Genomic DNA, 16,801 nt, shown 5'->3' on the forward strand with positions numbered 1-16,801 from the left:
GTCTGTCTTTGGGCTTTTCAAATGATAGTGATTTGCATTTACCATTTGCATGGGTAAAATGTCATCATTGCAGATATATACCAACTCCATTTGAGGCAAATGTATGTGCAATATGGCTTTATGGTAGAAATATAATGTCCATTTCTTTTTTTTAGGAAATCAACTCTATTTGGGCTGGTAGTCTAAATTGTATTTGTCTACCTGTGGTCCTAAAGGGCTATCTTTACATTTGGCCTGATGCCCTGGAAATGTTATTGCTTTTGAGAACCTGAAGAGTTGTACTTCTGCAACCATTTCAGAGACTGCAGGAGGAGCCCTTCATTAGATTAAGTTAACATAACTGCCATGCCTTTATCTGCCAAAGCATCAAAGAGATATTTTGACTGTGATACAGATATCCTTTTGTTTTAAAAGGTATATCTAGAATAGATTGGCCTTATCCACAGAATCACAGAATGTTAGGGATTGGAAGGGACCTCGAAAGATCATCTAGTCTAATCCCCCTGCCGGGGCAGGATTGCCTAGACCATATCACACAGGAACGCGTCCAGGCGGGTTTTGAATGTCTCCAGAGAAGGAGACTCCACAACCTCTCTGGGCAGCCTGTTCCAGTGTTCAGTCACCCTTACAGTAAAGAAGTTTTTCCTCAAATTTAAGTGGAACCTCCTGTGCTCCAGCTTGCACCCATGACTGATTCCAAACTGATTATATTTATATTACATTAGATTATATTTAACTTTCTGTAAGATTTCTGTTCAGATGTTCTTTGAAACCGTGATTTACATACCACATAAGTGCTATCACTTTCTTGGTGGACAGACTTGTTATTTGGCACCAGTTATGTTAAAACAGACAAACTTAGAGGTGGAAGTTAGTGGAAAGCGAATGTTATTGGAAAGCGAATGTTATCTTTTTCAAAAAGAAGTAATGGGGCACTGTTGTTGTTGTGGGGGATTTTGGTCTTTTTTGTTCCCTTAGCTTCTGAATTTACAAGCTTGTGTTTTAAAAAGTAACACTGCTAGATACAGGGTAGATACCTCAAAGTATATCTGCTCAATGTGTCCAGCAAAATTTTCAGGCTCTGTTCACAAAGATTAGGCATCCACATTTGTTTTCAGTAGCTAGTGTGACTTTATTCTTGGAGGTACTCAGTAGTCTGTACCTTGCTTACTTTGATTTCTTAATGCTAACTTTAGAGGTATGGGATTTTGGGGTATAAATTAATATTCCTCACCTTGTAATAACAACTATAATTAATTTCAGTCATGAGTCATTTTACTAACAGTAGGAATGAAATGGGATATATGTTCTTGATGAAGTGTCATTAATATGCCTGAAATTTTCACATCTACCATTTTTAGTCGTATTAGTCTAGACAGCACAATATGTAGCTTAATGTTCTCATTGCCTTAAATTTAGGTGGAAGCAGGAAGCAAAAATGTACGCTTGGGCTCACTAATTGGTCTGCTGGTAGAGGAAGGACAGGACTGGAAGCAAGTTGAAATACCAGCTGATGGTAGTGATCCATCTTCTCTGGCTCCACCAGCACCTGCACTTACCTCAACTCCTCCAGGTCCTTCAGTTTCAGCCCCTTCTAAACTGGAACATCAACCTGGAACATTGCAGTGAGTTTCTATGTTTGTTATGAAATGAAACTCTTATTTAGTTAGATCAATAGAGCTGAACCAAGAAGAATCTTTCATTCCTTTTTACCTAGTATTAAGCTGTTAGTTTAAGACAGTGTTTTCGTATGTGTGAGGTAGTAAAGCTTGCCTGCCCAGAGTATTTCTTTGCTTGTAAGCCCAATTAAGTCAATTCAAACAACATAGTTTTATTAGAATGTTTTCTATGGATGTGTTTTATTCTGACATACAATTGCTTTATGAAGGACTCTAAGCTTAGTTTAGGAAGAAGTTGTGTTTATATACGATGGACACTAAGGCTTATGCATCAGATGCTCAGTTTACCTATAACTTGTTTTCTATTTCTTTTTTAGGAGAAAAAATAAACAAACAAATGGCACACACCAAAACCGTTCCAAGCTCTTGCACTTTTGATATTAGAAAAAAATTATTCTTATTTTCATAACATGTCATGCGAAAAACTTGAAACTGTGGGGTTTTGTGCTCTTTGTTAGTTTTGTTTTATTTTGATCTGTTAGGGTACTCTAAGCATTTGTCACGGTTTAAGGCTGGGCCGGCTATTAAACCAGTGGCAGATGCTCTCTATTAACCCTCCTCCCTACTCCAGAAGGGGAAGGGAAAGGGAAAAGGGAGAGAGACTTACGAGTTGGAAAATTAAAACAGTTTTAATAAGCTATAATAATGAAAAAGAGTATAATAATAATAGAAATAATTACATATATACAAATATATACAAAACCAAGATCGAGCTCCCCCGATGTCAGTCATGTCACCACTGGCACTGCAGGGCAGGCTCCGGGAAGGCCCAGGCTGGACCCAGTGACAGACGGGAACTGGATTCAGGGATGCACGGATCGGGATCGGGGGCAGGAGGAAAATGGACAGAGTCCTCTTCAGACACTGGCCATAGCCAAAGGGGCGACACCCTCATGATCCCCCTGCTTTAAACTGAGAATGACGTGTATGGGATGGAATACCTTCGTTGGTCAATTTTGGGTCACCTGTTCTGTCTGCTCCTCCCTGGAGGTGCCACCCTTCTGTGGCTCTTTACTTGTAATCAGTGAGGAATTTAGCAGTGACCATGGTTTCTCTAGGAATAAGTACAGCAAGAGCCTTTCTGCATAACATCCCTACAGGTGCCTCAGTGTTAACTATAAACTTTGAGCGTTATCAGTCGTGGAAGCAGACACTGTCTGCAAAACATGCAGTTAATTTCCGAAAGTGCAGTTACTTAGAAGAAGCCCAGCTGAAAGGAAAAATCACTGAAAGGAAAATTGGTCTGTTTTAGGCCAAACCAGGACAGCATTGCAAACATCTTAGAGGGGGAGTAAATTAACCCCAAACTGTTAGTCAGGCAACCGTAATCTATAAATCACTGGTTTGTGTCGCAGGATGTACCGTATTTGGAGGTATCACTCCTTATTTGGAGTGAATTGTGATAACACAAAAGCTGTAAAATTACAGCCTATTAAAGAAAAGAATAGGAAACTATTTTTGGTAGCACGTGTTATGCAAACTGTTTGGTTTTGGTTGTTTGGGTTTTTTTTTGGTTTTCTGTGGTTTGTTTTTTTTTTTTTTTAAACCTTGTTACCTTTTCTATCCGGTTTGCTGTCAGCATTTAGGCTCTTCTCATGCAAGTGGAAGACAACTAATTGAGGTTATTGACCAAACGTTACCTGTAGTAGGAGGATGATCCAAGAAAAGGCTTCTTGAAAGCATTACGTCTTGCATTTTAGAACCAAAGAACATCATAAGTGCATCTGTTTCACTGCAACTCTTAATTAGAGATTTATCAGCATCTTTGGAATCAAGTGAACATTTATGACCTGTTTTTTTTGGCAAAGGCTTATGGACAGTTTTTAAAACTCAACCTGATGTAAATATTGTCTCCTTTAGCAAATAATGAATTGGAGATTTTGTGGAAAGACTTCAAACCAAGTGTTTATTCTTTTATGAAAATGTTGCTGCTTTTATATCTAAGAATTCTGAAATCTCTTCCCTACATATTGGTGGTTTTCCTCATTTCAGAAAGCAAATCATGCTAAGGTTCACTGGATGCTCTGTAGCTAGGTGCTATGTTTTGTAGTTGATCACTGTTTCTGTTCCCAGGCAGAAATGTTGCTATTGAGCATAACCTATCTAGGTCAAGATGGAAGGTACAGGTTTACTAGTATGTCTTAGGTATATGCTGACTAAAATGTTTGAGTGTTGAAGGGCTTAATATTTAGTCTTCTAAAGCAGATACTGAATTATGTGGCTACATCTGTATGGCTTTTGCTTTCTGAAAAAGTAGCCATTTCATTAAATCAATCCTATAAAATAAAATTGAAGCTCGGGCAAAGGTAATGTTATAATTAGAATTAAGCTGCATTAATGATGCAATTACAGCTAGGCAAACAAATAAGAGATGAGCAACTCTCTTGTCTGAGCTCCTAAAACTAGTTTTTTAATGTTACTGTAACAAACTGGTCTTAAAAAATTTATTTGGATCTTTACTGATGGCCCTTTTCCAGAAGAATCCACAAGTTTGGGGATTAGTTTTCCACTCTTACTTTGATCTCTTTGAGGTCATTATTGTGTTTTTAAATTCAACCTTGCATTAAAACTTGGTGAAAGGGCATGGTCTGACTTCAGTGTTAGGATCACAGCCTTTGTACAGAACTCTCTTTTCCTCGGCTGTTGCTTCTGAAATAGAGCATGTATTGTGTAGTTTCTCTTGATATATATTAAATGAAACAAGTTAATCTTATTGTTTAAATAGTTTATTTTTCCCCGTATTTCTTTAGGGTTCGCTTAAGTCCTGCAGCTCGCAACATTCTGGAAACACATGGACTAGATCCAAGCAATATTACACCTTCTGGGCCTCGAGGAATCTTCACTAAAGAGTACGTAGATATGTCTTCGTTTAGTCTGCACCCGGGGCTAAACAATAGCAGTTTTTCTCTCACCCAATGTCCCTTTCCCAAATGAGGAAGGGAATTGGGAAAAAGAGAGGGAGACTTGTAGGATGAAGTTAACCAGATTTAATGAAATGAAGAAATCAATATAAATGATAACACAAAACAGACACAAGTATACTTATCCACAGATCACTGGCAAGTTGCTCTAGGAGCCACAATGAGGAAGAGGGAGAAGGGAGGAGAGACAAGGAGAGCAGAAAGAGCCCCACCTCTTCCCAGCAAACCCTCTCTTATAGTGAGCTTGATGTCAATGATATAGAATACACCTGTGGGCCAGCCAGGGTCAGCTGCCCTGGATTTAACTGCTGAGGGCCTTGATCACCATGGCTGGCCACAAACTGAAACCAAATCCCACTGAAACCAGGACAAGATATTTCAATAAAGCTACAACCTCATATTCCCTTATTTCTTCCTTTGAACCTAGAGCAATCTCCATAAACATGAGCCAGCTTTTTGTTACAGTTTTTTCTATGGGGGAATGGCTTAGTTAAATTTGAAAAACCTGTTGAGAAGATATGGAGAATAGGTTAGGAAATATTGTAAGAAGCTTTTAATTAAAAAAAATATTTTTGTTTTTATATCCCATCTGAGCTGTATGGTACTGCTGTTGCATTTTCTGCAGCTCAGCCTAATGGTGACTGTCAATTCCTAGGTACCACTGTTAGCTACTATTGTGGATCTCAAGATTTTTTGCTACTCAGAGATGTATTCAGAGCCAAAATAAAATACCAGTGGCCTATTTTGTTCAGCTTCTTTCTTTGGGGAGTTCAGATCTTTTGCTTCTTTCACTGAAGTTTGGTTATGAAGTCTATCAGGGTTTAATTTGTTCCCTTTTTTATTAATGGTAAGAAATGCAGAGTTCTGTTTTTCTGCCATCTTTGTTTTTTTCCCCATCTTTCATTTAAAGAATGTTTGTTTACAAACCTGTGAGTTATCACAAAATTGACTAGGTTGGAAGAGACCTCTGGGATCATCGAGTCCAACCTTTGACCTAACACCACTGTGTCAGCTAGACCATGGCACTAAGTGCCACATCTAGTCTTTTCTTAAACACCTCCAGCGGTGGTGACTCCACCACCTCCCTGTCTAGCCCATTCCAATGCCTAATAACCCTTTCTGTGAAGAAGTTTTTCCTGGTGTCTAACCTGAACCTCCCCCTGGCGAAGCTTTAGGCTAGGTCCTCTAGTCCTGTCACTAGTTGCCTTGGAGAAGAGGCCGACCCCCACCCCACTACAACCTCCTTTCAGGTAGTTGTAGAGAGCAATAAGGTCTCTCCTGAGCCTTCTTTTCACCAGGCTAAACAATCCCAGTTTCCTCAGCTGTTCCTCATAGGACATACACTCTAGACCCTTCACCAGCTTTGTTGCTCCTCTCTGGACTCACTCCAGCACCTCAACATCTTTCTTGAAGTGAGGGGCCCAGAACTGGACACTGTACTTGAGATGTGGCCTCACCAGTGCTGAGTACAGGGGGACAGGTACTTCCCTAGTCCTGCTGGCCACACTATTCCTGACACAAGCCAGGATGCTGTTGGCCTTCTTGGCCACCTGGGCGCACTGCTGGCTCATATTCAGCCGGCTGTCCACCAATACCCCCAGGTCCTTTTCCACTGGGCCGCTTTCCAACCACTCTTCCCCCAGCCTGTAGCGCTGTATGGGGTTGTTGTGGCCAAAGTGTAGGACGCGGCACTTGGCCTTGTTGAACTTTGGTCTCGGCCCATCTATCTAACCTGTCCGGATCCCTCTCCAGAGCCTTCCTACCGTCAAGCAGATCAACACTCCCGCCGAACTTGGTGTCATCCGCGAACTTACTGAGGGTGCACTCGATTCACTCGTCCAGATCATTGATAAAGATATTAAAGAGAACTGGCCCCAGTACTGAGCCCTGGGGGACACCACTAGCGACCGGATGCCAACTGGATGCGATACGGTTCACCAGCACTCTCTGGGCCTGGTTGTCCGCCAGTTTTTAACCCAGCGAAGAGTGCACCTGTCCAAGCCGTGGGCTGCCAGATTATCCAGGGGAATGCTGTGGGAGACAGTATCAAAGGCTTTGCTGAAGTCCAAGTATACTACATCCACAGCCTTTCCCTCATCCACCAGACGGGTCACCTGGTCATAAAAAGAGATCAGGTTGGTCAGGCAGGACCTGCCTTTCCCAAACGCATGCTGACTAGGCCTGATCCCTTGGTTGTCCTCTATGTGCTGTGTAATCGCACTCAAGATGATCTGTTTCGTGACCTTGCCAGGTACCGAGGTCAGGCTGACAAGGCCTGTAGTTCCTGGGATCCTCCTTCCGACCCTTCTTGTGGATGGGTGTCACATTGGCCAGCCTCCTGTCATCTGGGACCTCCCCAGTTAGCCAGGACTGATAATAAATAACAGAGAGCGGCTTAGCAAGCTCTTAGGCCAGCTCCCTCAGTACTCTTGGATGGATACCGTCCGGTCCCATAGACTTGTGAGCGTCTAAGTGGCACAGCAGTTCACTAACTACTTCCTCCTGAATTACTGTGAAAAAGTGAGGCAAAAAAGGTATTAAGCATCTCAGCCTTTTCCTCATCCCTGGTCACAATGTTCCCCTCTGCATCCAAAAAAGAATGGAGGTATTCCCTTGATCTCCTTTTGTTGTTTATGTATTTATAAAAAAACTTTTTATTATCTTTTACTGCAGTGGCCAGCTTGAGTTCTAGTTAAGCTTTCGCCTTTCTAATTTTCTTTCTACATGACCTAACAACATCCTTCTACTCTTCCTGAGTTGCCTGCCCCTTTTTCCGAAGATCATAAACCTTTTTTTTTTCCTAAGTTCCTGCGAAAGCTCCCTGTTCAGCCAGGCCAGACTTCTTCCCCCACGGCTCATCTCTTGGCTCATGGGGATGGTATGCTCCTGCGCCTTTAAGATTTCTTTCTTAAAATATGTCCAGCTTTCCTGGACCCCTTTGTTATGAAGAACTATTTCCCATGGGACTCTCTAAACCAGTGTCCTAAATAGGCCAAAGTCTGCCCTCCGGAAGAAAACTATCATTTCATGGTCGCTGTGCTCAAGACGGCCTCCAACCACCACATCTCCCACCAGACCTTCTCTGTTTGTAAACAGCAGATCTAGCGGGGCACCTCCCCTGGTGGGCTCACTAACCAGTTGTGTTAGGAAGTTATCTTCCACAGACTCCAGGAACCTCTTAGACTGCCTCCTTTCCGCTGAGTTGGGTTTCCAGCAGACATCCAGCAAATTAAAGTCTCCTACTAGAACAAGGGATAGCAATCATGAAACATCAGCCAGCTGCTTGTAGAATAGTTCATCTGCCTCTTCATCCTGATTGGGTAGTCTATAACAGACTTCCACCAGGATATCAGCCTTGCTGGCCTTCCCCGTGATATTTACCCATAGGCACTCAACCTTATCATCACTATCCTTAAGCTCTATACAGTCAAAACTTTCCCTAATGTATAGAGTCACCCCACCACCTCTTTCCTCTCCTGTCCCTTCTGAAAAGCTTGTAGCCATCCATCACAGCACTCCAGTCATACGAGTCATCCCACCACGTTTCCGTGATGGCGACTATGTCATATCTTTCCTGCTGCACAATGACCTACAGCTCGTCCTGTTTCTTACCCATGCTGTGTGCATTGGTGTAGATGCACTTCAGCTGGGTTATTGGTTTCTCCCCCAACTCTGGCATTCCACCCCTAGGCTCATTTCCAGCAAGCCAGGTCTTATCCCTCTCTCCCTTCAAGCCTAGTTTAAAGCCCTCTCAATCAGCCCTGCCAACTTACAGGCTAGAATCCTTTTGCCCTTATTAGACAGGTGAACCCCATCTGTCTCAAGCTGGCCTGGTGCTATGTAAACAGCCCCATGTTCGAAAAATACAAAATTCCACCAATGGTACCAGTCTTTAATCCATGTGTTGTTCAGGTGGGTTCTCCTGCTTTCAGTGTTCTTGCCTGCTATGAGAGGAATCGAGGAAAACACCAACTGTGCTCCTGTCCCTTCAACCGGTTGCCCCAGTGCTTTGAAATCCTTTTTGATTGCCCTAGGACTTCTCTCATCAATTATGATCAGGCTTCTCGTAGTTTACTATACTTTTTGAGTATTCTGATGTAATGGTTGGCACTCAAGCCTTGGAGTGAGGAACCTGTGTATAAAAATGTGTTGTGGTAGATCCAGAACCCTTAGCCTTGAAATGGTGCATCGTCTTCACGTGAGCATCTATGTTATTGGAGATGAGGATTTTGGCAGGAATACTTATTTTTATTCTCAGTAGAATTATTCCTTTTGACAAATGCCATCATTCACCTACACAGACCTTGTTAGCTGCTGTAATGTTAGTTCCATTCAAAGACAGCCAGGTCAGTGTAACTTGGAATTGAACCCAGAGAAGCAGAAAGTGGAAGTCTGCTGTTTTTTCAAAACTCTTTTTCCTATGGTCTTTGGCTGAGTTGAGATAAAATAAGGAGTTGAATAGATATAATATCCTACGTAACAGCAAATTATCAGAGAGAGTTTTTTCTAATTATCTAAATGTAATGGTAATTTATGGTGTGTTACTAAACTATGGCAGATGGAGACCCTCTAGGACTACCTAATTAACATTCCCTAGTTGTCATGGAGATGTGGCAAAGATTTTTCTGTAGCTATGAGAATTATCTAACAAAATCTTCTTTTTTCAAAACTGCTTTCTTCCATACAAAAGATTCGACTTTGAAATGTCATTTTAAGATACAGACTGTCTGGGGTTTTTTTAACCATTCTTTTGAAATGGTGTTAATCTTTCAGATGCCTACGGGTTTGCTGTTATGTTGAGTTTGAAATTAAATGTTTGCAGATTTTTGTAGAGACCTGCTACACATGTTCAGGGAAATATTTCTTTTGCTAATTTGAGATTACTGTTAAAATACGTGCCATCATTTATAGCTGAGTGACTCATAGTCTCTTTTCCAAGTAGACTAGCAATTGATTCTTTGAGGGAGTGTTGCAAGTTCACTTTTGACTTTTGAACTCTGAGTTTCCTTATTAAACAGGAGTTACACTCACCAGATTACAAGAAACAAAGAAAGATAGTGAGTTATGCCCCCAACTTTCTATCTTTAAATTCAATTAACTGTAAAACTTTTAACAGCAATAGGAGCTTTCACTTAATAGCTTTCTCTGTCATAACCTACTCCCTTAGTAGGCTGATACTTCATTTCCCCCTTCCTTACTTCTTATCTGTGCAAGGCTGAATTACTGTCATTTTTTTCCTGCTTGTTTTTGTTTTATGGAGTGGCACCTTTTTTTTTTTTATTTATTTTTAAGCACTATCTTCTGCTTTCTTCAGAAATATACTAGAAAATTGATGTGTCGGCACAAAGTAACCCACAACTTCCATCAAAGATTGCATCATGTTCCTAGACACTGTGTTTGGGAGAGCTATGTTAAAATTCTTGATTGTTTCAGACTACTTCTGCCCTTTCTCATCCTATTTATTAGTGATCTAGAGATTTATAAATGCAACCATAAAAAGATGGGGGGGCTAGGTACCCAATAATAACTGTGTTTTTGTGAGGCCGTATTCTTCCCATCTGTACCTTCCTACCAGCTGTCACTAAGCTAGTGTGATTTGGGATCTCAGAGCTGCTCAGGCATTTGCATTTTCAGCTTACACAGCACACACATGTAGTGCTGGTTTTCCAGAGAGTCATTTCATGTGTATATATTGAGTGCAGACTTACAGTGGGATCTATGCTGTGTGCAATTTGTCAGCTGCCATTATGGAGGAATGAGTTCCTTCTATAACGTTGATGGTGTCTGATACCTACAAGTTTCTGATATGTAACATTCTCTGCTCACCTTTTTCCCCTCTTCCAGGAAATCTTCTATGAATTGAGTAATTGGATGTTCAGATGAAAGGGGATTGGGACAATTTAGTAACAATGAATGCCACCAGAGGAAGCTAGTGTCAATCTGTGCATCTCCTGTTACACCATTGGATCCTCAGTGATTTTTAGGTGTGTGTATAACCTCTAACTTGTCTGTTTCAGACAAAGTATATTTTGAGCACAAAATACTCAGTTTACTTTTGCCATTCTTTGGATTTTTCATAAAATCATAGAATGGTTTTGTTTGCAAGGGACCTTTAAGATCATCAAGTCCAACCGTTAACCTAACACTATCAAGTCCACCACTCAACCATATCCCTAAACTTGTCTTTTAAATACCTCCAGGGATGGTGACTCCACCACTTCTCTGGGAAGCCTGTTCCACTGCTTGATAACTCTTTCAGTGAAGAAATTTTTCCTGATATCCAATCTAAACCTCCCCTGGCGCAACTTGAGGCCGTTTCCTCTCGTCCTATCACTTGTTATCTGGGAGAAGAAACTAACACCCACCTTGCTACAACCCCTTTTCAGGTAGTTGTAGACAGCAATAAGGTCTCCCTTGAGCCTCCTTTTCTCCAGAATAAACAACCCCAATTCCCTCAGCCGCTCCTCATAAGACTTGTTCTCCAGACCCTTCACCAGCTTCCTTGCCCTTCTTTGGACTTGCTCCAGCACCTCAATGCCTTTCTTGTAGTGAGGGGCCCAAAACTGAAAGCAGGATTCAAGGTGCAGCCTCATCAGTGCCAAGTACAGAGCAATGATCACTTCCTTAGTCCTGCTGGCCACACTACTTCTGGATGCAAGCCAGAATGCTGTTGGCCGCCTTGGCTACCTGGGCACACTGCTGCCTCATATTCATCTGGCCATCGATCAACACCCCCAGGTCCTTTTCCACCAGGCAGCTTTCCAGCCACTCTTCCCCAAGCCTGTAGCAGTGCATGGGGTTGTTGTGCCCCAAGTGCAGGACCTGACACTTAGCTTTGTTGAAAATCATACAGCTGGCCTTGGCCCATCAATCCAGCCTGTCAAGATCCCTCTGCAGAGTCTTCCTACCCTCAAGCAGATCAACAGTCCTGCCCAACTTGGTGTTGTCTGTGAACTTACTGAGGGTGCACTCAATCCCCTCATCTAGATCATTGATAAAGATATTGAACAGAACTGGCCCCAATACTGAGCCCTGGGGAACACCACTTGTGACCGGCAGCCAACTGAATTTAACTCCATTCACCACAACTGTTTGGGCCCGGTCATCCAGACAGATTTTTACCCAGCGAAGTGTATGCCCATCCAAGCCATGAGCAGTCAGTTTCTCCAGGAGAATGCTGTGGGAGACTGTGTCAAAGGCTTTACTAAAGTCTGGGTAGACAACATCCACAGCCTTTCCTTCGTCCAGTAAGCAGGTCATCTTGTCATAGAAGGAGACCAGGTTAGTCAAGCAGGACCTGCTTTTTATAAACCCCTGCTGACTGGGCCTCATCATGTGGTTGTCCTGTACATACCACGTGATGGTACTCAAGATGATCTGCTCCATAATCTTCCCTGGCACCGAGGTCAGGCTTACAGGCCTGTAGTTCCCTGGATCCTCCTTCCGGCCCTTCTTATAGATGGATGTCACATTTGCTAATTTCCAGTCACCTGGGACCTCCCTGGTTAGCCAGGACTGCTGATAAATGATGGAAAGGGGCTTGGTGAGCACTTCTGCCAGCTCTCTCAGTACCCTTGGGTGGATCCCATCTGGCCCCATAGACTTCTGTGTGTCTAAGTGGCATAGCAGGTCACTAACCATTTCCCCTTGGATTATGGGGGCTTCATTCTGCTCCCCATCCCTGTCCTCCAGCTCACGGGGCTGGGTACCCAGAGAACAATTCGTCTTACTACTAAAGACTGAGGCAAAGAAGGCATTAAGCATCTCAGCCTTTTCCTCATCCTTTGTTGCTATATTTCCTCCCGCATCCAGTAAAGGATGGAGATTCTCCTTGGCCCTCCTCTTGTTGCTAATATATTTATAGAAACATTTTTTATTGCCTTTTGCGGCAGTAGCCAGATTAAGCTCTACCTGGGCTTTGGCCCTTCTGATTTTTTTCTGGCATAGCCTCACGACGTCCTTGTAGTCCTGAGTGGCCTACCCCTTCTTCCAAAGGTCATAAACTCTCCTTTTTTTCCTGAGTTCCAGCCAAAGCTCTCTGTTCAGCCAGGCTGGTCGTCTTCCCCACCAGCTCATCTTTCAGCACATGGGGACAGCCTGCTCCTCTGCCTTTAAGATTTCCTTCTTGAAGAGTGTCCAGCCTTCGTGGACCCCTTTGCCCTTCAGGACTGCCTCCCGAGGGACTCTGTCAACCAGGCTCCTAAACAGGCCAAGGTCTGCCTTCTGGAAGTCCAAGGTAGCAGTTCTGCCGACCCCCTTCCTTACTTCTCCAAGAATGGAAAACTCTACCATTTCATCATTGCTATGCCCAAGACAGCTTCCAACCATCACATCACCCACAAGCACCTTCCCTGTTTGCAAACAAGAGGTCCAGTGGGGCACCTTCCCTAGTTGGTTCACTCACCAGCTGTGTTAGGAAGTTATCTTCCATACACTCCAGGAACCTCATACACTGTTTCCTCTCTGCTTTATTGTATTTCTAGCAGCCATCTGGTAAGTTGAAGTCTCCCATGAGAACAAGGGCTACTGATCATGAGACTTCTCCCAGCTGCTTATAGAATATTTCATCTACCTCTTCATCCTGCTTGGGTGGTCTATAGCAGACTCCCACCATGGTATCTGCCTTGTTGGCCTTCCCCCTGATCCTTGGCCATAAACACTCAACCCTGTTATCACCATCCTCAATCTCTAGACAGTCAAAACATTTCATAACATACAGGGCCCCCCCACTGCCTCTCTTACCTTGTCTATCCCTCCTGAAGAGTTTATAACCATCCATCGCAGCACTCCAGTTGCGTGAATCATCCTACCATGTTTCCATGACGGCAACTATGCCATAGTTTTTCTGCTGCACAAGGGCTTCCAGCTCCTCCTGTTTGTTGCCCATGCTGCGCTTATTGGTGTAGATGCACTTCAGCTGGGCTGTTCATCCCACCACCTTTGCAGGGGGAGAAGCCCTAATTCCTGCATGACCATTCTTAGGCACTTCCATGGTTTCTAAACCGTCACTAACCCTTGCGTCCCTGTTGCTGCACAGATCTCCATCCCCTGCCTCCACTGAGACGGCAGACCGAAGGACCTTGCTAGCACACCATCCCTCAAACACTGGCGTGCTGCCCCCAGGCTTGTCTCTAGTGAGCCTGGTTTTAATCCCTTCCCCCTTCAATACTAGTTTAAATCTCTTTCAATGAGCCCTGCTAACTCCTCTGTAAAGATCCTTTTCCCTCTTTGAGACAGGCTAACATGAAGTGGAAAGACTACACACTTCTGTAGTAGTGGTAAACTGAAGTGTTACAGAGTTGGCAGGATCTGCATACTTCGAATAATAAGAGTTTCATAAGGCATATTTTGTGTTTAATAAATGTCTACCAAGCTCTGGTATGTTTTCTGGGGAGCAGACTGCTCTCTTGTGTTTGTTACCTCTCTTTTCTTTCTTCATTACTCTCCTGTGTTGATAGAGGTAACAGAGTGGTTGGAAAGATGTGTCCAACCCTTCCTTTTTCAGTTCTAATAAAATATCTATTTGCCTGACTTGTACTGAAGTCTGTTTAATTTGATTTGCTTTGGTGCCTCCTCCAACTCTACTTATATGCAGGCTCCCAACCTTGCACTCATGACAGTCATAACATTGCTGTACCTATTTTTCTTGATCAGTTAAATCATATGGAATTGGTGGTGGGGGAAATATTTTTATATGTGTATATAATAGATATTTATATAATATATAAAAATAAAAATATATATTAAATAAAATTTTTATATATGTATATTTTATATATATTTATGTCTCATACTTAAACATGAGTTTCAAAAACTCCTGAGTGAATCTTCTAATCTAAAAATAAGGTCAATTTTGGCAACACATTTTTTCCATTAATACACTAAAAGCCACAAAAATTATTAAAGCATTTTGACTTGGCTATGAAAGGTGGGGCTATCTGGGTTTTTTTATTTGTATACTATATGGAAGTAATTTTAAAGCATTTCCTTAGCTTTAAAATGTATAAGAAGCTATAAAAGCTTTATTTTCTGTATTATGGAATATAATGAGCAGATGGTCTGTCGTATGACTGCCAAGTTAAAACCCATGAGTAATTTTTGGTACCTTCTAATATGTTAACTAGGAAAGTTGCATTATGTGATGCAGTTACTTTTTTGTCTGTCTCCGTTTAGCCCATACTCAGGGCTAAACAATAGCCAGCTGTTCTATCATCCAATGTCCCTTCCTCAGCCCCGAAGGAGAAGCGGGCAAAGGAGGGAGACTTGTGGGATGAAATGGAAACAGATGTAATAAAATAAGAAAACCAATATCAATGCTAATGCTAACACAAAATACACAAAGTTCTGCTTCGCCCATATAGTGGTGGTGAGACCCTCCAGGCCTAGCAACCAATGAGAAGAGAGAGAGAAGAGAGCAAAGAGCCAGGGCCATCCATAGCAAACTTTCCAATTTATAATGAAGGTGGACGTTTATGGTGTAGAATACACCTATGGGCCAGCCTGGGTCAGCTGCCCTGGCTTTCGCTCCTCATAGCTTTAGCACTTGGCTAACTCAAAACTGCTAACGGCCTTGATCACCATGGAAACCTGCATACCATGGCTGGCCACGAACTAAACCAAAGTGTAACAGAAAATTGATTCTATGATTTTATCCCAGTGAAACCAGGACATTGTCTCAAATTGTAATGCTAGGGGATGATTTTCATGCAAGGAAGTTCAATTTTTTTCCCCAATATAGTAGTTACATTAAATTCTAAACACTTATTTTTAAAACAAATTTTGGCTAACATGTTAATTTGGGAAAACAAGTAACAACTTTAATAATGAGAAATTTATATCTTGAGCTCAGTAATTTTATTTTTTAAATCATTTGCTGAAGTATGTATTGAAGCTAAAAATAAGTTGAAGCAAGTCAGTTATCAGTAAAAGCATTATATGGAACATACAGAGCTTCTGAGCTTTCAGTTCTTGCTTCTGGAGTGCTACTTTGTAAGGAAGAATAAGAATGCATAATGTTGTTCTGAGATTTTGTCCTTTCTACAAAAAATTAATAACACATAAACTATTGACTCTCACTCAAGAATAGACTCTCACTCAAGCAGTAATCTAATGAAATTAGATAGCTTTGTTGTTTAGTATTTATGGCTTATGTTTTGAGGCCATGGTATGGTTGTAAGTAGTCTGATTTTTACATTTATTTTTAATTTCCTCTGCCAGTTTATGTAATAAAACTGTACATAAACCTTTGTGTACATGCTGTGGTGATGTCTTCATGAAGTGATAGAGATTTATCTAGGGTATGTGATACAGACTTTTGTTATCAGATCTGGAGCATAAAGAGAGGAGGTCTATGACTCTACAGCTCTTCTTACAAGTTGCTAGTATACGTGCAGTTACAATTGCAAAACAGAAATTTTACTATAGCTTATTTCCCTTGCAATTGGAAGCGGTGGTGTAAATGCAGTCTTTTCTGTTTGGCCTCGTAGATGCTAATGTTTAGCATGTTGCTTTATAAATACAGTGCACCTAGGGTGGATGTAGTATTATAGCTTAAAGATGGGCATTTACTTATGTCTGTCATACCGTGCCCAGAAGAGGGAAGTTTTATGCTTTTAGGTGTATCGGTATAAAGACCCTGGGAGAAGGCTTATAGAGTAGATGAGGTTCAGCCACACCTGGGACTGTTAGATGTTACTCAGTTTTTGGTTTTTGTTCTTTAGTGTGGTGCTGTCTTTCAAATTGCTTATGAAGTATAGACTTGTATACTATCTACACCTGTTCGTGCATATTTATGTCAGAAAGGTATAGAGAAATGAATGATAAATGTACTACTCAATTTTCTGTGACCACTGATTACTTACGTTAAATTTAAATGATTACAAATATAATGGATGAAATAGCTTTTATTTGAGACTTTATAGTCTGCGTAAGTGTACTCTGATGTCTTATTTAGAATTGCTAGTGCAATTCACAAATTACCTTGTACATTCACAGTTAGGGATGATGAATGTTATGCTTCTCTAACAAAAGTTTTCTGTTACTGCATATTCAAGTGCTTTTATTCACAGAAGTTAATGAGAATTTACTAAAAAGATATCACAAAAGAGACACAAAGTTCATATCAGTTAATAATAATCACCTTCTTAATGTTTAGTTTAACAACAGAAATTTAAATGCACACAAGTGGCTAATTAATTAAAA

General features: G+C 41.6%; 1 protein-coding gene across 3 annotated transcripts in view; it reads left to right on the plus strand.

Annotated features, from left to right (window-relative positions):
• PDHX (pyruvate dehydrogenase complex component X) overlaps positions 1-16,801 on the plus strand; it is a 73,009-nt gene that overhangs the window by 18,472 nt on the left and 37,736 nt on the right. For all 3 annotated transcript variants that reach the window (XM_068400173.1, XM_068400170.1, XM_068400171.1), the window contains 2 exons: positions 1,420-1,625; positions 4,430-4,528. In XM_068400173.1, the coding sequence (XP_068256274.1) occupies positions 1,420-1,625; positions 4,430-4,528 (305 nt within the window). The remainder of the gene's footprint in view (positions 1-1,419; positions 1,626-4,429; positions 4,529-16,801) is intronic.

This window comes from Nyctibius grandis, chromosome 4, assembly GCF_013368605.1.
Source record: "Nyctibius grandis isolate bNycGra1 chromosome 4, bNycGra1.pri, whole genome shotgun sequence".
Classification (NCBI taxonomy): Eukaryota; Metazoa; Chordata; class Aves; order Nyctibiiformes; family Nyctibiidae; genus Nyctibius; species Nyctibius grandis.